At 46.4% G+C, this 20,674-nt stretch overlaps 1 protein-coding gene across 7 annotated transcripts in view; it reads left to right on the forward strand.

Moving 5' to 3' along the window:
* The window catches only part of LOC130284611 (glucagon receptor-like), a 129,858-nt gene that overhangs the window by 95,924 nt on the left and 13,260 nt on the right, over positions 1 to 20,674 (forward strand). For all 7 annotated transcript variants that reach the window (XM_056535111.1, XM_056535108.1, XM_056535105.1 and 4 more), the window contains 8 exons: positions 7,258 to 7,365; positions 8,523 to 8,644; positions 9,839 to 9,945; positions 10,881 to 11,037; positions 14,743 to 14,902; positions 15,937 to 15,997; positions 16,327 to 16,396; positions 19,656 to 19,744. In XM_056535111.1, the coding sequence (XP_056391086.1) occupies positions 7,258 to 7,365; positions 8,523 to 8,644; positions 9,839 to 9,945; positions 10,881 to 11,037; positions 14,743 to 14,902; positions 15,937 to 15,997; positions 16,327 to 16,396; positions 19,656 to 19,744 (874 nt within the window). The remainder of the gene's footprint in view (positions 1 to 7,257; positions 7,366 to 8,522; positions 8,645 to 9,838; positions 9,946 to 10,880; positions 11,038 to 14,742; positions 14,903 to 15,936; positions 15,998 to 16,326; positions 16,397 to 19,655; positions 19,745 to 20,674) is intronic.

The following is a 20,674-nucleotide window of genomic DNA, read 5'->3' on the forward strand; positions in this document are numbered from 1 at the left end:
ACAAGCAAACCTTCCAACTCCACCCAAGGGAGCAACCTCCGGAACCACTGCCAGAGAAAACGGGACAAAGCATCAACACCCAGTACCGACCCCAAGGAGCATAGCCCCAAAATAACTCGTAACCCCAAACAGCGAAGAACTGGGTGCAACAAACCGAGCACTGGAAGAAAACCGAAAAAGAGATAATAGCAGAGACAACGCCCCGAATGTCAGACCGACAACACACCACGATCACTCAAATCACACCCTAGAAAAGAAGAAAAGTATCACCAAATTAGAGCGCAACCAAGCGCAAAAGAGTCCTCTTGAGTCTGGCGCCTTAGACCGCTCGGCCATGTTTTAGAGGCCACGCCAACCCACACAGTACCGTTACAATTCTAGAACATGAGCTGCCGAAGCAAGCACCCAAAGTCCCACAACCAATACCAAGGGAAAAACGCATACAAAACGCAAGCATGGCAGAAACCCCCCGACTACTAAGACCCAGGGGTAAACCACCCCGCAGCACCACTGGGAAAACCAAACACCACACCAACAACCAACCAAACCAGCCACATCTGAGAACAGAGCAAGCTCCCCGTGAGCCGCAACCGGGGACTGAAAGCAGGCCTGTCCACTGCACAACTCACGAAAAAACCCCAAGCAACCGAAACGTCAGCCCTTAGCGCACCCGGGGCACATATGCAGGGGCACAGACACCACACACCCTCGGCAGCCAGAGACAACCTGCAGGAAAAAACTCCGCCCAGAACCATAGTCCCCGTGTAACATTCAGTAAATTAGCAAGGACCGGAACCAGGGCACCTACAAGCCCAGAGGAAACCAAAAACAGAATTTATTTTTTTATTTTTTATTTTTTTAAATTTATTTATTTATTTTTTTAAACTTTTGAACGCAATCACTCCCTAACCACAGGAAAGCAGCAGACCAACACCAACGCGGCATGCGGAAGCCATGCTAATCTTTACTGTATCGTTCCAATTATAACATACGTGCTGCCGAAGCGAGCACAAAATATGGAACACTTCACAAAGTTGCATGTCAGCCTTGCAGCAATAAACCACACCCCAACAAGCGTAGAGCACTGGAGAATCACCCTCCGGAATACCACCACGAAAAGAACTCACAAGGGTGGACAAACGGCTACTCAAGCGAAACCTACCCACTGAAGACTCAAGCAAAATCTACCCACCGCCACATCAGCTAAAGCACCCAGCACAACATACAGGAGTCGCAGCGGAGAGAGACTACAACCAAGATGGAGAGATAAACCAAACAAAGGGGGACCAAAAGAAACAAAACCGTAACTCGGTGGCAACCATTGATCCAGGATAAGGAACAAGCCTCGGGAGCAAAGTCCGCCAAACCCCGGCCACCCAGAGTTTAAGGCCAAAAGACCACTCACCCAAGTGCACACCGCGCAAGATGAAACCCTACCAAAGCACCCCGTCAAGAAGAGACTTACCCAACTCACCACCAGAGACCAAAACAGACATACATCCATATCCGAGCCCCAAACACAACAAACACACGGGAACAAAAGGACGAACACTAAACAGAACGTAGCCATAAGCACACAAACCGGGGAAGGGGCCAAGCCCCACAGCAGAACACTCACCAATTCCAGAAGATGGAGAAGCACAACAGCTGGAGGGACCACTACACCACTGCCGCAGGCATGGGACAAGGCACGCTGGAGACCGCCGGGTAGCAAGCACTCGGCCGCCGCCCGAAACGGTGCTGGAAACCATGCCGGGAAACCAACAGTAGAGGACTCCGAGGCACTGTATGAGGCAGAGGAGGATGAGGGAGAACCACTGCGGGAAGAACCGAAACACCTACTCCCTGCAGGTGAGCAGAAGGTCCAAAAATAAATAAATAAATAAAAAATAATAAATAAATAAATAAAAAACGCCGCCTCCCAGGGCCAGAGCGAGAGCGGCGACGAATAAGTCTATGCTCCCATCCGGCCCCAGAGGGGGAAGAGCAACATGAAATCAGGGGAGCACTCCCTACCCCTCCACGGGGGGCACTGGAGAGGCAGGAGGAAGAAGGACAGCAGCGGCAGCAGGGGGGGGGGGGAAGGGGGGGTTGGGAACTTGGGACGGGGAGGTAATGGGGAGGCGGGGGGGGGGGGGGGCCGTGGCTGCAAGGATATGGGGAGCACTAGAAAAGCAGAGGGAGATAAGGGGGGGGGGGGCGCTAGTGTGGTGGGGGTAAGGAGCTGGGTAAATGAGTGGGGACGATATGAGGGCTCATACAGTTTGCGCCGTGATCAGAAGTCGTACGTGGTACCAGCGTCATTTTGATCAGATGATGAGATCACTGTTTATACATATTTACAGTACAAAAAGCGATCAAAAACACGCTAATTAGGACTGTGAAATATGTTTATTCAATTATTTATATTTGTAGCTATTTATGTATCGTATTTATTTAATAATTTATAATTTTTTTAATTATTATAATTTAATTTTTTTTTTTTTTATGTATTAAATTATCAATTTTTATTTTTTTTTATTTTTTTTTTTTATATATATTTATTTATTAATTTATTTATTTATTTTTTTTTTTTTGCACATACGCCATAGACGGAGCGCTTCAATTGATGATATATTGTTATATTTCGGTCATGTACGCACGTGGCGATACCAAATATGTGTGTGTTTGTTACAATATACAGTACTTAATTTATGTGCACACACACACATATACATATATATATATATATATATATATATATACACATATACATACATATATACACATATATACATACAAACTTTTATTGAAAGGGTTAAACTTAACTGTTGAAATCTTTTTTTTTTTTTTTTTTTTTTGCACTGACATAGCTCCCACAGGGAGCTATAACGCTGCACTCACTGAACCTGACACTGATCACTTGCCATGTATTAACATGGCAACGATCAGTGCTAACAACGATCGATTGCTTAAGCCTGAATTTCAGGCTTGTAGCAATCAATCACGAGCGGACGCGCAGGAGGCAGGTGAGTGACCCTCCTGCTGCGTCCCAGCTGATCGGGACATCGCGATTTTATCGCGATGGTCCCGATCAGCCCGACTGAGCAGCCGGGATGCTTGCAATGTCACTTTCAGACGTGGCGATCAACCATGATCGCCACGTCTAAAGATGCAATGCCGGACATCTGCCCGATCGGCGATGTCCGGCATAGCATGAGTCCTGGTTGCTAATAGCAACCGGGACTCACGGCTATGATGCGCGCTCGCCTTAGGAGCGCGCATTACAGCTGGGGACGCGCAAATGGACGTTAATAAACGTCCATTTGCGCAGGAAAAAAGGGGGGTTAAGCCAGCAGCAGCCACCCAGGGGCCGCCCCCTCCAGAGACGGAGGGGACAACAGGGGAAGGGGACAACAGGGGGGGGGGGGACAAGAAGGAAACCAGAGCATGCTCATAAGGAGCATGCCTGGGGAGAGGGATGAAGGTACAGGCAGGGGAGAGGGCTCGGGACAGGGAAGAGGGCAAAAGGAGCGGGTGGGACAGGCCGCACAGGGACTACAGGGGAAAGGAGAGCGGGACTGAGGAGAGGTCCGCCAGCCTCCCGAACCCAAAGCCGGTGCAACAGGAGGGGAGGCCAGCTCAGCCACAAGCGAGCATGCCAGCCCTCACCCTCCTGCTCCATCCAGGCCATAAATAAGGGGCAGTAACATACCAACCAGCAGACAAAACTCTGGGTCCTGGGCAGATTGAGGGGGGAAGGGAGGCACCACAGCTATAAATACCCAGGGGAGGGCCCCTGAAAGCCCGGGAAACTATTGAACCCCTGATTGGTGCACTCCTTCCCCCCACCCATGGGACATACCACTATAGCCACTGGCAAGTTTTACAGGTGGGGGGAGGGGGCTAAAACATTGCCTGTATATTTCTTAACCCCTTACTGCTCACCAGTCTGGGGGCAAGCTAGTTATGCACAGCTTGCCCCTCCAGTCCTGCAGCCACCATCAATTCCAGTAAGATAAAGTCACAGCTTTATGAGTCAAGTCAGTCCCTGTCATCTGTCAAGTCAGCGGGGTCTGCATTCAATTGTCCAGTCCTACTACAAGTCCCAGCAAGCCCTTAAGGTCTCTGAGTCACTGGTCACCTCCTTGGGCCCTGGCTGAACTGTATAGACTGTACCATCTGTCTAGCCTCAGTAAAGCTACCGTTGTCCGTAACTTGGCGTCAGAGTCATTATTGCCCCCCGTGCCTAGCCCAGGATCCCGCGGTATACCTTCGGGTGGTTATAGGCTAAACCACGCCCTGGCATCACGAATACAAGGGGTTAATGCCATCTGCTCCTAGGGTAACAACATCTGCCCTGAACCACACACCCCTCTACCACACCAGCAGCAAAAACTAATGATTCTATATGTTACTCACTAGGTCATGCAGAGGCTTTACATGTCTTTTTTATGTGTCTAGCTTCTGTATTTGGCTCACAAATCCCTCTGTTCTGGTACTCACTCATTCTGACATCCACTGCTCAGGGAGGGTTATGTCCGAGTCAAGCACTAAGCCCGCCCCCACTCACCATACATTCATTTCCTCCCTGAGTCTACTGTGCTGTTGTTACGCCGAGCGCTTCGGGTCCCTGCTCCTCCCCGGAGTGCTCCTCTCTCTGCAGCGCCCCCGTCAGACCCGCTGACCGGGAGCGCTGCACTGACATTGCCGGCGGGGATGCGATTCGCATAGCAGGACGCGCCTGCTCGCGAATCGCGTCCCAAGTCACTCACCTGTCCCGATCCCCGGCTGTCACGTCCTGGCGCGCGGCTCCGTTCCTTAGGGCGTGCGCGCGCCAGCTCTCTAAGATTTAAAGGGCCAGTGCACCAGTGATTGGTGCCTGGCCCAATCAGCCTAATTAGCTTCCACCTGCTCCCTGTCTATATTACATCACTTCCCATGCACTCCCTTGCCGGATCTTGTTGCCTTGTGCCAGTGAAAGCGTTTAGTGTTGTCCAAAGCCTGTGTTCCAGATCTTCTGCTATCCTCATTGACTACAAACCTTGCCGCCTGCCCTGACCTTCTGCTACGTCTGACCTTGCCTCTGCCTAGTCCTTCTGTCCCACGCCTTCTCAGCAGTCAGAGAGGTTGAGCCGTTGCCGGTGGATACGACCTGGTTGCTACCGCCGCAGCAAGACCATCCCGCTTTGCGGCGGGCTCTGGTGAATACCAGTAGCCTCTAAGAACCGGTCCACCGACACGGTCCACGCCAATCCCTCTCTGGCACAGAGGATCCACATCCAGCTAGCCGAATCCTAACAGCTGTGCTGTGTCTCTTTATCCAATCACTGCAAAGATGTACAACATATAAAAAGTTTTTGATTTGGACGGTGCCCTTATAAATACCACAATAGAACAATAATCAGCTCATCCGGCTGCAGTGCTCAGAAAACAGTCCTTCACAATTACAGTACAAACAATAGCAATCCCGGCTAGAGGAGACATTTATTTGAAATCCATATTAAATAGCCATATGAGAGTAAGAGGTAAAAGGACAAGGAATTAAACAAACAGACTTTTACGGCTACACTAGCCCTTAGTCATGACTCATGACTAAGGGATAGTGTAGTTGGAAACATGTTGATCTGTTCCTTTTTCTATTCCTTGTCCTCTTACCTTTCACTCTTGTAAGGCTTTTTAATAAATGCATCCTTTAGCCAAGTGCCAGAAATTTCTATTGTTTGTACTAAAACAAAAGTTCCCCCCCCCCCCCCACTAAACTATATGCAATGGTTTGCAAATGGAGGCACAGCACTGGCATATAGAATACATTATTATGGTGTATTACAGATATATATATATATATATATATATATATATATATATATATATATCTTCCTTATTTATTTATTTATTTTAAAAAGGCCTCTAAAAAATAAAGGAAGCAATCTGATTGGTTGTTTTGGGCAACTGCGCTGCCTTTCCACAGGTTTTGATAAATCTCCCTGCTCATTAATTTCAGATACAATGTGAGGCATTTACATATGACAGTGTTTCCCCAATCAGGGTGCCTCCAGCTGTTGCAAAACTACAATGCCAGCATGCCCAGACAGCCAAAAGCTATGAGTTGTAGTTTTGCAACAGCTGGAGGCACCCTGGTTGGGAAATGCTGTCGTAGATCATACCCCCTTATACCAGTGTTTCCCAACCAGGGTGCCCCCAGCTGTTGCAAAACTACAACTTACAGCATGCCTGGACAGCCTTTGGCTGTCCAGGCATGCTGGAAGTTGTAGCTTTGCAACAGCTGGAGGCACTCTGGTTGGGAAACACTGCTCTTAAGCAAAGAAAAATTATTCTGTACATAATATTTGGATCAAAAACCATCATGATCATAAAAGTTGACATCTCTTGTACGCCAGCACATGTACGTAGCTTCCGGAGTCACATTGCTGCAGGGCAGGTGAACATCCAGAGACGGGACTAAAAAGCCTTTTGACATTTGACCCCTTGGGTCCAGCACCAAGAAATAACTCCTCGTATAGTATCTGAACACATGTTTACAATATGTGTGATGGCAGGAAGTGACGGAGAGCTGGCAATCTATGGCCCATAGCCCAAACAGGACAATTCTGTTTGGAAAATGTGTGGGAAACATGTATTGTGTGTGTTAAATGTATATGTAGTCCTTATTTATAGTCCTAGTGTCCTGCTGTGTGTGCTATTAATCCCATGTGCAGATGTTGCCTCAAGGGCTTTATAGTCCGTACAAATATTAAGGGGTCATAAAAGCTGGTGTGGGATTCTGACCCTGGAGCCACCCTTCATACACCAATGGTAATAGGGGTGGGGTTGGGGGTGGGCATGTGCAGATATTTTGGAGTTGGAAGTGCCCAGCTGGTTGTGTGTTGAGGTGTCTTCAGTGGTAAGCAGGTGTAGCAAAGGCCAGGACACCAGGAGATGAGAGAACAAGACCAGAGAGGGGTCACACACTTAGATACAGTGCCCAGCTGGTGGTACATTGAGGTGGTAATCAGGTGTAGCAAAGGCCAGGACACCAGGAGATGAAAGAACAAGACCAGTGAGGGGGTCACACACTTAGATACAGTGCCCAGCTGGTGGTACATTGAGGTGGTAATCAGGTGTAGCAAAGGCCATGAATGCTTTACGAATGCTAAATGTGGCCATATTACAGTCATCTGAAACCGGCAAACTTGGAGGCACCGCCATGGGGATGACCTCTACCCCTTACAATCCCATCATCTGATATTCTTGCTTTTGTACTTCCCTCCATCCTAGGTCTGCATTGTAACCGCACATTTGATATGTACGCATGCTGGCCGGATGGAGCGCCTGGGATGATCACCAGTGTATCTTGTCCTTATTACCTTCCTTGGTTCCAGAAAGGTATTGTCCCTTCTTAGGTTATTATTTACTTATCAATTATAAGAATGTTCTGTGTTAACTCTTTAAGAACTAGTCTGACTGTTGTGGGATAAGGCACACCGTGTCCCATATAGGACACTGCCTCTAAGGGAGCTACATTAGAGAAAGACAGACTTATTTGGGTGTTCTTACATCCTGCCCCCAATAAATAAGTGTCTGGAAAGTGCAGTAAATGTCTCTGAATTAAAGGGGTTCTCCACTGCTCCGCGTTTGGAACAAACTGTTCCGAACGCTGGAGCCGGCGCTGGGAGCTCGTGCCGTCATAGCCCCGCCCCCTCAATGCAAGTCTATGGGAGGGGGCGTGACGGCTTCTGTCCATCTTGTGGCCCTCAGGCTGCTTTCCTCTTAAACTTGTCAACACGATGCAGAAGAAGAATGAGGACCCCATGAACCCCATAGTAGTCTCCATGGCCTCCTCTATGCTATGTATGCCCTTCATTAGCAGTTTATTTTAACCCATGTTTAAGGGGTACTCCGCTGCTCAGTGTTTGGAACACTGGAGCCGGCGCCGGAAGCTCGTCACGTCATAGCCCCGCCCCCTCAATGCAAGTCTATGGGAGGGGGCGTGACAGCCGTCACGCCCCCTCCCATAGACTTGCATTGAGGGGGCGGGGCATGACATCAAGATGGGGTGTGGCTATGACGTCATGAGTTTGTTCCAACGCTGAGCAGCGGAGTACCCCTTTAACTTTATGTTGCACTTTTGTAGTCCACAATAATAATAATAAGCGTTGTATTGGAAAATCCCCAGAGGTGGCGGGGGGTGTACGAAATCCTGACAGTAATTTTGAGATAATCTTTAGAGACGGCTCAGTTTTTACCTTTTTGTCCACGTTGCGATGCACAGCCCCTTATTAGCTATGTGACTGGACTTTCTACTCTCTGGTGCTCTCTAGTGGTTTTAGACATTCAGATTGAATCAGATATCACTAGAACCTACTGTCACCTATATTGTATCGCCTATATTTTTTACTAATTTAAATGATATAATGATACATATTGTTGCTGAATGTCGATTTTTGGATAATATTTTCTGTACCTTGTTATTGGGGTGGACATGTTGACTTTTGACAGCATTTAGAGATTTGCTTGACCCTATCGGCTCTGTGTCTTGGCAGTAAAACATGGACAAGTCTCCCGGCGCTGTGGTCTGGATGGACTTTGGGTGATGATCAATGGGACGCAGCCGTGGAGGAACTCGTCACAGTGTGAAGATGAGATGGAGATGACAAAGGAAGAGGTGACACCAGGATTGTATAGCCAATATCTAATTTGGGGTATAAATATACAGTATAGCATAAGGCTACATTCACATCACGATTTTGCAATACGGTTTTGTATCAGTTTTTTTTCTCCCCAAAACAGAACACAAAAAAAAACGATAAAACCGTATGCAAATTTGTGCATTATAATAACCTTATAAGGTTTTTATATTGGTGAAAAAGCCAATTCACAGCTGTCCACAGACTCTTGCAGCCAGGGGGTACTACTCCTCCCATTATAGAACAAACTATTTTCCATGATGGTAGTAGTAGTTCCCCCCAGCTACGGGAGTCTGCAAGAGGCTGTGGTGACTGCAGTAGAACTTGTACTACTACTCCCATCATGGAACAGAGTCTGTTCCATGTTGAGGGTAGTAGTACAGGACCTGAGGGACTTATCGCATTGGATCACACTTCTGATACCCGCTGCGATCATAACTTATACACCAGGGAAGTGGGCGGCATGCTGCGCCACTCTACTGCAGGGCCATGTATATGTCAAACTCTTCTCTTCACATTCATATTCCCCACCAGAAGCCCTGAATGGTTGGCACCGAGTGGCCATTCACTGCTCTCGGTGGGATATTTAGAATATCACATTGGTGCTCACTCATATACTGAGAGCCGGTCGGCCGGGGAAAAGAGCGCAATGCCGCCCGTTTCCCTGGTAGAAGCTGTCCCTCCTACTACTGCTCCCATCATGGCATGACGGTTTGCTATAAGGTTGTATACGGTTTTCAAATAGAAAATGTACACGGCACCCGTATAGCAAAATCATTGATGTGAATGCACCCTAACAAGGATAGCCCCTGTTCCAGGTGGGTTCCAAGGGGTTCCCCGCTTTGGACAATCCAGATGGTCCCAATAAGCTGATCACAAAGTGTCCCCCTGCCAGTGATCAGCTGGGATCAGTGGGAAACCTGGCAGTAAGTTTTCAGTTATCCTACAGCACCCCCACCGGGGAAATTAGGTATTTACACAGTGCCCATTCTTGTCAATGGGTTGTCTGTGTAATTGCAGGACAGGTCCTCCAGAATGAGAGACACTCTTTGTAACCACTTTCCAATCTGACCAAGACCTGAGGATCATGAGGATCCCCTCTAATAGGGTTTATGGAAATGGGATTTCTAAACTGAACCAGCGCCATAATATGATGTGTCTATGTTTTCTAGGTGGGGACAAAGGATTTACTGCTCAGTTTCAGAGCTCTGTACACTGTGGGTTATTCGGTCTCATTGATGGCCCTCTTGTCATCCCTACTGATTTTAACCATGTGTAGGTAAATATCTCTTTTGGTTACACACACCCTGGTTTAGCGTTCTGCCACAGCTACCTTGGGCACTTTTATATTGCCAGTTTTACCTATGCCCACACTATACCTCTACTGCCATGTCTTGGTAACACCAACCATCCCTTCCCATTTGTCAACTCCTCATACATAAATATCTACACTTGCCAAATGCCAATGACTTTGATGGTTATGGTGGTCAGGGGAAGACATAAAAGAGATTGGGTACTAAGGAGTGAGATAAATGGGCTCAAGTTACGCCTCTGGTCACTGTGATGCACGTTGTCTCTTCTGTCCGTCTTGTGGCCTTCAGGCTGCTTTCAACACGATGCAGAAGAAGAATAGGGACCCCATGAACCCCATAGTGGTCTCCATGGCCTCCTCTATGCTATGTATGCCCTTCATTAGCAGTTTATTTTAACCCATGTTAAAGGGGTACTCCGCTGCTCAGTGCTTGGAACAAACTGTTCCGAATGCTGGAGCCGGGGCCGGGAGCTCGTGAGATCATAGCCCCGCCCCCTCAATGCAAGTCTATGGTAGGGGGCGTGATGTCTGTCACGCCCCCTCCCATAGACTTGCATTGAGGGGGCGGGGTGTGACAGCATGATGGGGCGGGGCTATGTTGCCCGTTGCCGGCTCCAACATTCGGAACAGTTTGTTCCAAACGCTGAGCTGCGGAGTACCCCTTTATGGCTTTTTGTCTTTGTCATATTGAGTAAGTGAGATGCCCATGTGCCCCTCAAATTGCTATATTATAACTACATTTAGATGTGTATCAATAGAGGCTGCAGAGTTTGCAGGCATGGACCCTACTGTGTCTGAGAGGGTCCAAGTGATCTTCCACATAGCAGGAGAACTATTATAGACAATGTAGTTTCCTAGTAAGACAGTCTCCAAGTAAGTCTTATTCCCTTGTGTTATTACAGGAAACTGCGCTGCACCAGGAATTACATCCATGCCAACCTGTTCTTCTCCTTTGCCCTGCGTGGAATATCTGTCATTGTGAGGGATGTTTTACAGGAGAAGAGATGGGGCATGCAGATCATTGAGGTCTCAGACTGGGAGATCCTGATCAGTAACAAGGTAAGACAGAGTATACAACCCAGCACCTTCATTCCTCAAACCGTCAGGGGTTCTCTGGGACTATAACATTAATGGCTAATTGTTAAAAAGTACCTGTCACCAAATAAACTTTTCTAAACTAACTCAGGCTATGTTCCCTAACTAGTCCGGACACCCCTCCAGCCCTTAAAAAATTCCCAGAGCTTTAAAAAGCTGTGTATACTACCTTTCTTTTTGCTCACATAGGGCAATTTCCCAGCAGGAGAAAGTGGGCGTTTCCCAGCAGGCATGACATCACTGGAGCCTGCTTGGGGACCACTTCCGCCCTCACATATTTGCAGTCCTGTGATGAATAGAAGACCTCAAGCTCTGTGTATCTTTCAGCGAGGCTCTGTGCAGCTGTCAATGAGGCTCTGTGCAGCTTTCAGTGAGGCTCTGTGCAGATGTCAATCAAGCTAAGTGAAGAGAAACACTTCCTGAGTTTGGTCTCCTGCCAGGCTGGGAAGAGACCAAACTCACTGTATTAATTGCAGCAGGGACCAGAACAGTGCCACCTAGTGGCCTTTTTTCTATTACATTTAAAACATATGTATGCTGATAATATTAAAAGCAAGTGAATGGGAAAGTGTCTGCTAATTACACAAGGAACACTATATTAAAAGTTTTATTTGGTGACAGGTACTCTTTAAAATTGGACATCAGTCTGTGTCTCATAGGTTGGACCACAGCAATTAAAGGGTAGCTCCCACCATCCTATTTTTTTTTCTGTCCCTGCCTATTGCCAGTCTATCCCTAACCCCCTCCCTGCTTTTCATTTTAATTTTTACTATATTAAAAATAACTTTTTTTCTGCCTGGTAGTGTGCTCACTTCCAGGCAGACTTCCCCAGCAGGCACCACGTCACTGATGCCTGCTGGGGGGACGACTTCCGCCCTTAGTTTATCTACACAGGGTGCCTCCAGCTGTTTCACCACTACAACATCTATTGGCTGTCAGGGCATGCTGGGAGTTGTATTAGTGAAACAGCTGGAGGCACCCTGTGTAGATAAACTATAAGTTAGTGCCATGTGGCGCTACGGTGCTAGCCCGTTCCCTCCGTCAAACCCCCTCCCCGCCATACTACAACATAATAAAAAGTTGGTCACAGTGCCCATTTAAACATTGATCAGTCTGTCTCCCTAGTGTATGCCTGCTCAGTGCATCTGACTAGTTGTCAGGCGGAATACACAAGCATTGCCCAATAATCATCTCGCTTTAGTAGTTTTAAAGGATTTTCCAAAGAAAACCTATTAACCAGAAGCCTTTAACTAAGCAGTGTTCTTCCTTGTTCATCAATATTTAATCTTATCCATGAGCCTTGGGTCCTCGGTGGCCCCCATGAGACCTTATTGTACTGAACGCATGTGGTGACTAGGTTGTGCAGGTAATAGTGTAGGGTATGTTGGTATTAACCCTATGTTGTCGGGACGCCAGGGTGTGGTTTCCTTAGAGTAATGGTCCTACCGCCAACCGTCCCAGAAACGGTAGGGAGAAATAATTGTCCACCGCAGATATTTGATGAAAACCGGAATAAACTTTACTGCATATTTTATGCAACTGCAGGAAACAAAACAGTTTTTAGTATAGAGGACCGTAGTTCAGGTTCCTCACAGGTTTGCTGGGACTTCTGAATACAATGAGCTTTTTTTTCCTAGCCACTGTGCTACTGGTTTGAAGATAATGAAGTTGCAGTAGTCACACAGGATTTTAGTAGTTGTAAAACTCACCGCAGACGGCAGGTACCCAGGGAGTAGTAGATCCGTAGTTCCACAGTAGTCTGGAGCGGGTGATGTAGTGGATCCACTGGACCTGTGTGGCAGATGTCCCGGGCCGTGCCAGGGAGCGGAGTCTAAGGTGCCGTTGGTTTTCACCAGAGCCCGGCGCAAAGCGGGATGGACTTGCTGCGGCAGGCGGCACCCAGGTCGCTACCCCTGGCACAACTCGACCACACAGGCGGCTGAGGTGATGCGTGGCACCGAAGGAATAGGCAGGACGTAGTCAGGCTGGCTAGAGGTCAGGGCAGGTAGCACAGGAGCGTGGTCAGTAGGATAGCAGAAGGTCAATAGGCTGGCGGCTAGAAACATGGTCGGGTCATGGAATGCAAAGGTCTGGTATATGGCAAGGGAACACTTGGACTGCTTTCTCTAAGGCGCAAGGAAAACAAAGATCCGGCAAGGGTACAAGGGAGGTGCTACAACTTATAATAATGGTTCAGGTGTAAAACTAATTACGGGCGCACTGGCCCTTTAAATCTCAAAGCTCCGGCACGCGTGCGCACTAGGAGGCGGGGGCGCGCACGTCGGAGCTGAGAGACAGAGGCCGGGGACGGAAGTGAGTGACGGGCTGGGATTCGCATGCGGGCGCGTCCCGCGATGCGAATCCCAGCTCCGCCGGGAGCCGACATTCTGGGTGAGATGCGCTCACGGCCTCTATGTCCGGCCGGAGCGCTGTCTATTACAGTAGTTTTGAGTTGGAAAACTCACGGTTTAGTGGCTGCAGAAGATAAGGCTTCAGGCCTAGCTTGAATTGATGATTTGTGCTGAGATGTGCTTTCTTTAAGTGCCAGGAACAAGAGAGAGAATTTAGTGGCAGCAGCCCCTTATGTATTAAGGGGGTAGGACAAAGCTCATTGGTCAGCAGAACCTGTCAGTCCTGACCTCTGGAACTTTGAGTATATCACAGGACCCAAAGGTCCTTAAACCATAGCATAACATAAATTAAAGCCATGTGACCTCTAAGGTCCTATACATAGGTCCTATATTAATTACACATATGAATATATACATTAAATATTATTATATTAAGAGGCGACTAGGGGTTAGCCCTTCAGGAGAGCCCATTAGCATGAAGGGACTCTGGCTGAGGGGACTCCAGACAAAAGGGACAGGACATGTCCTGTACCGGGACACCACACAAACAAATTACTTTATATACAAATACATTGAAATCTCTCCGAAAGATGACATATTGGAGAAGACCACCCTCTTATCCACACCAGATCCAGACTAGATTTTCAGTTCCACAGAAGACCACCTGCCTAGAAGACCAATTTGTTAGTAGCCAAACCAGACATGACACAGCCATGGAGTTGTTGCTCTATGTCACTACAGAATAAGGCTCTAGTTAAAGGGGTACTCTGGTAAAAAAAATATTTTTTTAATCATCTGGTGCCAGAAAGTTAAACAGATTGTAAATTACTTCTATTTAAAAATTTTTATCCTTCCAGTACTTATCAGCTGCTCTATGCTCCACAGGAAGTTCTTTTCTTTTTGGATTTCTTTTCTGTCTGACTACAGTGCTCTCTGCTGACACCTCTGTCCATGTCAGGAACTGTCCAGAGCAGGATAGGTTTGCTATGGGGATTTGCTTCTGCTCTGGACAGTTCCTGACAAGGACAGAGGTGCCAGCAGAGAGCACTGTGGTCAGACTGGAAAGAACTACACAACTTCCTGTGGAGCATACAACAGCTGATAAGTACTGGAAGGGTTAAGATTTTTAAATAGAATTAATTTACAAATCTGTTTTATGTTCTGGCACCAGTTGATGTAACAAAATATTGTTTTTCACCGGAGTACCCCTTTAAAGACTTTGGAAGGAGAATCTGTCCATTCTGAGAGCCACTAACTTTACATGAACTTGTGGTCTGATCCAAAATCTAGTTCTTAATCTTGTTACTGTCTTCTATAGGCCGCCATTGGATGCCGCTCTGCGCAGGTTATAATGCAGTACTGTATTCTGGCCAACCATTACTGGTTTGTGGTGGAGGCGGTTTACCTATACAAGCTGCTGATCGGTGCAGTCTTCTCCGAGAAGAACAATTACACTCTCTACCTGTATCTTGGATGGGGTAAGTGAATTACTTAAAGGGGTACACTGCTGCCCCAGCGTTCAAAACATTTTGTTCTGAACGCTTGGTGCGGACGACAGTGGTCGTGATGTCACGTTTACGCCCAGGGGTCAAGTCCTGGGAAAAAAAGTGTGGGAACTCACCCAAGATTTCCACTTAAAGGGGTACTCCGCCCCTAGACATCTTATCCCCTATCCAAAGGATAGGGGATAAGATGTCCGATTGCGGTGGTCCTGGCGCAGGGGACCCCCGCGTTCTTCCTGCCGCACCCGGTATTCGTTTAGAGCGTTGGGTGCAGCGCCGGAGGCTTGTGATGTCACGGCCACAGCCCCTCAATGCAAGTCTATAGGAGGGGGCATGACGGCCGTCACGCCCACTCCCATAGACTTGCATTGAGGGGGCATGGCCGTGACATCACAAGCTTCTGCCCCCCTTCGCCACGGAGCGAAGTTCACTCCGTGCACCGGACGTCTGGGGTTCTGCAGCCAAGATTGCTGGGGTCCCCAGCGGCGGGACCCCCGGGATAGGGGCGTTCCCTGTCCTGCAGGACTCCTGCTAATGGGAACTGCGTTCCTGCTGTGGAAAAAGTGCAGGAATTCCGTTCCCATGAGTTTCTGCAGGACTTGAGCCCTGTTTACGCCCCTCGTGACGCCACACCACGCCCCCTCAATGCAAGTCTATGGGAGGGGGCGTGCCACCGGCACGCCCCTTCCCATAGACTTGCATTGAGGGGGCGTGGTGTGACATCATGAGGGGCGTGGCAATGATGTCACAACCCCGCCGCCTGCACTCCGCATTCTAAACGAACACCAGGTGCTGCACAGCTGCGGGACCCCCACGATCAGACATCTTATCCACCATCCTATGGATAGGGGATAAGATGTCTAGGGGCGGAGTACCCCTTTAACTAGAACACTATGAACCCTGAGGTTCTGAGCGACCTTAAGCGGTCCCTATGATTATATGTGGTTGGTAACCGGCCTTCGTGCCAATAGGTTGGGGATATCTTTTATTTTTCTCTCTTTACGTTTCAGGGACGCCAGTTTTATTTGTAGTTCCTTGGATGACGCTGAAGTATCTCAAAGAAAACAAAGAGTGAGTGATGATTTATGACGCCATAGGGGGAGATTTATCAAAACCTGCCCCGAGGAAAAGTTGCCCAGTTGCCCATAGCAACCAATCAGATCGCTTCTTTCATTTTGAAGAGGCCTTGTTAGAAATGAAAGAAGCGATCTGATTGGTTGCTATGGGCAACTGGGCAACTTTTCCTCTGGGCAGGTTTTGATAAATCTGCCCCCATATTATAAGGACCAGCTTCTTCTTACTGCCCATCTTTCTTTTCGCCATACTTTAAATGCCTTTATACGTTTCACCGTTTCCATTCTTAGCTCTGATTGGTTGAAGTTATTTTTTTTCTTTTCCAGATGCTGGGCACTAAATGACAACATGGCGTACTGGTGGATTATCCGGATCCCTATCCTGCTGGCCTCTGTGGTGAGCATGGACCGTGGTGGTTTATTATTGGTATATTACCCACTCCAACACTGTGTACTGGGTGTCTAATTCACACTGGTGAGGGGGCCTAGGGGGATTGACAATTGCTGGTATCAGGGAGTCAACAAAGAGGTTGTGTGGTGTTGGACGGGGTAATGTGTAATTAACCTTATCGTGACGCCAGGGCGTGGTTTACCTATACACCACCAACTTCACCTGTGCCAGGCACGGGGAAAATAATCACTCCAACGCAAGATTACGGTTCACTGGTTTGCTTTACTGAGGTTGGAAAGATGGTACAATCCGTTACAGCTCAGATTAGCATGAAGGAGATGCAGGGTGAATTTAGGGAAGTTTATTGGCTTGCTGGGACTTATAGTTGATTGTGCTGTATATAATTGACTTGACTTGTATGCAGCCCACGCTATACTTTAGGGACTTGGACTTGACTAACTTAACTGAAGTAATCCCAGAGACTGTAGGCTTACCGCAAGGCTTTGACTTTCACCTCGGTAGTGGGGTTAACTTTTTGTTGAAGCGTGGTTGGTGGACTAGGCCTCAGGCCTCCTTTAGATTCACCTCACAGACAGACTTCACTCCTCACCAAACTGTACCTCAGAACAATCTCCACTCTGAACTCTGGCTACAGTATATAAGGGGACAATTTAGAGCCTTCCCATTGGGCAGATCAGTCACATGTTCACCACTGCATACTCCCCTTAACAGCAAGGTCCTTGACAACGGATTTCTTAAAGGGGTTATCCAGGAAAAAACTTAGATAGAGATATATATATATATATATATATATATATATATATATATATATATATATATATATATTATATATCAACTGGCTCCAGAAAGTGAAATAGATTTGTAAATTACTTCTATTAAAAAAATCTTAATCCTTTCAGTACTTATGAGCTGCTAAAGTTGAGTTGAAGTACTCTCTGATGACACGTGTCTCGGGAACCGCCCAGTTTAGAAGCAAATCCCCATAGCAAACCTCTTCTACTCCGTGCAGTTCCCGAGACAAGCAGAGATGTCAGCAGAGAGCACTGTTGCCAGACAGAAAACAACAACTCAACTTTAGCAACTGATAATTATTGAAAGGATTAAGATTTTTAATTAGAAGTAATTTACAAATCTGTTTAACTTTCTAGAGCCAGTTGATATAAAAAAAATTTTTTTTTTCCTGGAATACCCCTTTAAGGTAACAAGTGCATAGAAAATACAATACATTAACCCTTATATGACATTGCATAATATAGTGCATTATAGAGAGTTCTAAGGAGTGTGGGTCCAAGACGGACATTTAAGCAGTATCTGCCACATAGGATGGGCAGGAAGTACAGAAGAACACCTGATTCTGTACTGGGTCACCACAGTTCAGCTGGTTTGACCCCTTAGTACAGTGTTTCTCAAGCGCAGTCCTCAAACAGGTCATGTTTTCTGGATTTCCTTAGTCTTTTACAGGTGATAATTATGGTCAGTGAATCAGGCTGTGAAAGACTAAGGAAATCCTGAAAACATGACCTGTTGTGAGGTCTTGAGGATCACTTGAGAAACACTGCAGAAAATGGGTTCCCTGAAGTTGAGCCAAAAGTGAAACCAATGGGCAATTAAAGGGGTACTCCGGTGGAAAATAATTTATATAAAATCAACTGATGCCAGAAAGTTAAACAGATTTCAAAATGACTTCTAATTAAAAATCTTAATCCTTCCAGTACTTGTCAGCTGCTGTATGCTCTACAGGAAGTTCATTTTCTTCTTAAATTTATTTTCAGTCTGTCCATAGTACTCTTTGCTGACACCTCTGTCCATGTCAGGAACTGTCCGGAGCAGCATAGGTTTGCTATGGGGAATTGTTCCTACTCGGGACAGTTCCTAAAACAGACAGAGAAGTCAGCAGAGAGCACTGTGGTCAGACTGGAAAGAAATTTCAAAGGGGAAAGTCCCCTCTATTATATCATATGTAGACCACTGGGAAAACTCTGGTAAGGCTGGGTTCACACCACGTTTTTTGCAGTACAGTTCCCGTATACATTTTCAATTTGAAAACCGTACGGAACCGTATTGAAAACCGTACGCATTGACTCTCCATTGAAAACCGTATGCCAAAAGATGCATCAGGTTGTGTCCGTTTTGCATCCTGTATTGTTTTGTCAGTTTTTTTCCCCGTACCCAAAACCGTAGCCACGTTTTTGTAATACTGTTCCCGTATCAGGTTTTTGATGAAAAACTGATTCCTCAAAACCTGACTAATCTGTATCAAAACGTGTGTACAAATTTCAACCCTTATACAGTTGAAAACCGTATACGGTTTGAAAAATGATGTCCGGTTGCATCCGTTTTTTAAGAAAAAAAGTATAAGTTTTTAACTTTTCACTCCATTTTGAATAAAGTTTCACTTGTTTGATTGAAATTCCAAGAAAAAAAAAAACTGTGCAAAGAACGTACGGTGAAAACCGGATGGAACCGTACGCACATACAATCCTGTACGGTTCCCATTGACTCCCATGTTTAAAAAAAAAACAAAAAACGTATACAGTTTAATACAGTTTTTCACCCGGACCAAAAACCGTGGTAGGCTATGATTTTGGGTACAGGAAAAAAAACTGACAAAACTGTACAAGATGCAAAACGGACACAACCTGATGCATCTTTTGGCATACGGTTTTCAGTGGAGAGTCAATGCATACGGTTTTCTATACGGTTCCGTACGGTTTTCACATTGAAAATGTATACGGGAACTGTACTGCAAAAACGTGGTGTGAATGCAGCCTACCACAGTTTTTGGTTTGGGTTAAAAACCATATTGAAATGCATATGTTTTTTTTTTTAACATGGGAGTCAATGGGAACCTTACAGAACTGTATGTGCGTACGGTTCCATCCGGTTTTCACCATACGGTTTTTGACTTGGCACAGTTTTTTTTTCTTGAAATTTATATCAAACAAGTGAAACTTTATTGATAATGGAATGAAAAGTTGAAAACGTATACGTTTTTTTCCTTAAAAAACAGATGCAACCGGACATCATTTTTCAAACCGTATACAGATTTAAATTTGTACACACGTTTTGATACAATTTAGTCAGGTTTTGAGGAATCAGTTTTTTTTTTTTTTAAATCAAAAACCTGATATGGGAACTGTATTGCAAAAAGGTGGTGTGAACCCAGCCCTAATCCGGTGGTCTACCCTTCTGCCAACCTCCTGGTAGCATACACCGTACATTGGTCGTGTTCTCTCTTTCCCAGATTAACCTGGTGATCTTTATGAGGATCTTGAAAATGATATTGTCCAAGCTGAGAGCCAATCAGAAGGGTTTTGCGGACTACAAACTGAGGTGAGAATCCCAATCGTGTCCTTTATTTACCCTTCACACTGACGACTTAAAGGGGTCCTCTACCGTCAAAGTTACTTTTAATTCTAAAACATACTAGGCACATTACCATTCATTTTAAAGGGACCTTTGCATAGAATGTTGCGCTGCTTTCCAGTAAGAGGAATCTCTGGGTCTAGAGCAGTGTTTCCCAACCAGGGTGCCTCCAGCTGTTGCAAAACTACAACTCCCTGCATGCCCGGACAGCCTTCGGCTGTCCGGGCATGCTGGGAGTTGTAGTTTTGCAGCAGCTGGAGGCACGCTGGTTGGGAAACACTGCTCTAGAAAGATCTTTAGGGTAGTGTCACACGTGGCATATTTAAGGCAGATTTACTGCAGAATATCAACAGCGAATACAAATTTCGAGGTAAACCTGGATTCAACCATAAGCATAAACACGGAATTCCACTCAGAGTCATTAGTGTGAACGAGCCCTTATAGTACCTTTACACTTGTGTATGTGCTGCTGATTTTCTGCACAGAACAATCTACTGTAGATTTTGCTACCAATCAGCTTTACAGGTTTCCTGTGGATCCGTTGAAGTCAGTGGGTAGCAACAAAATCCACGGTTGATTATGTAGGGGTGAACGTACCCCTAGAGTCCATTCACACTACGGAATATCTGCCCAGATATTTTTTTCCTGCGGATATTCTGTATGTAGCATATTTCAGTTGGAGCAGGGACCACTTGGACATGCGCGACATCTCAATTGATGGCAATGCCATTTCCACTGAAAGAATGAACATGTTCGTTCTTTCAGTGGATTCCGGAAATTAGAATTTCCACAGCTGGATTTTTTTTGCCGCAAAAATTCCGTAGTGGGACAGAATCCCATTGAAAACAAACAATGGAAGGCTGCAGCATTGGAATTTCCAAGTGGAACTTCGCAGCT

This window comes from Hyla sarda, chromosome 8 (genome assembly GCF_029499605.1).
Source record: "Hyla sarda isolate aHylSar1 chromosome 8, aHylSar1.hap1, whole genome shotgun sequence".
Lineage (NCBI taxonomy): Eukaryota > Metazoa > Chordata > Amphibia > Anura > Hylidae > Hyla > Hyla sarda.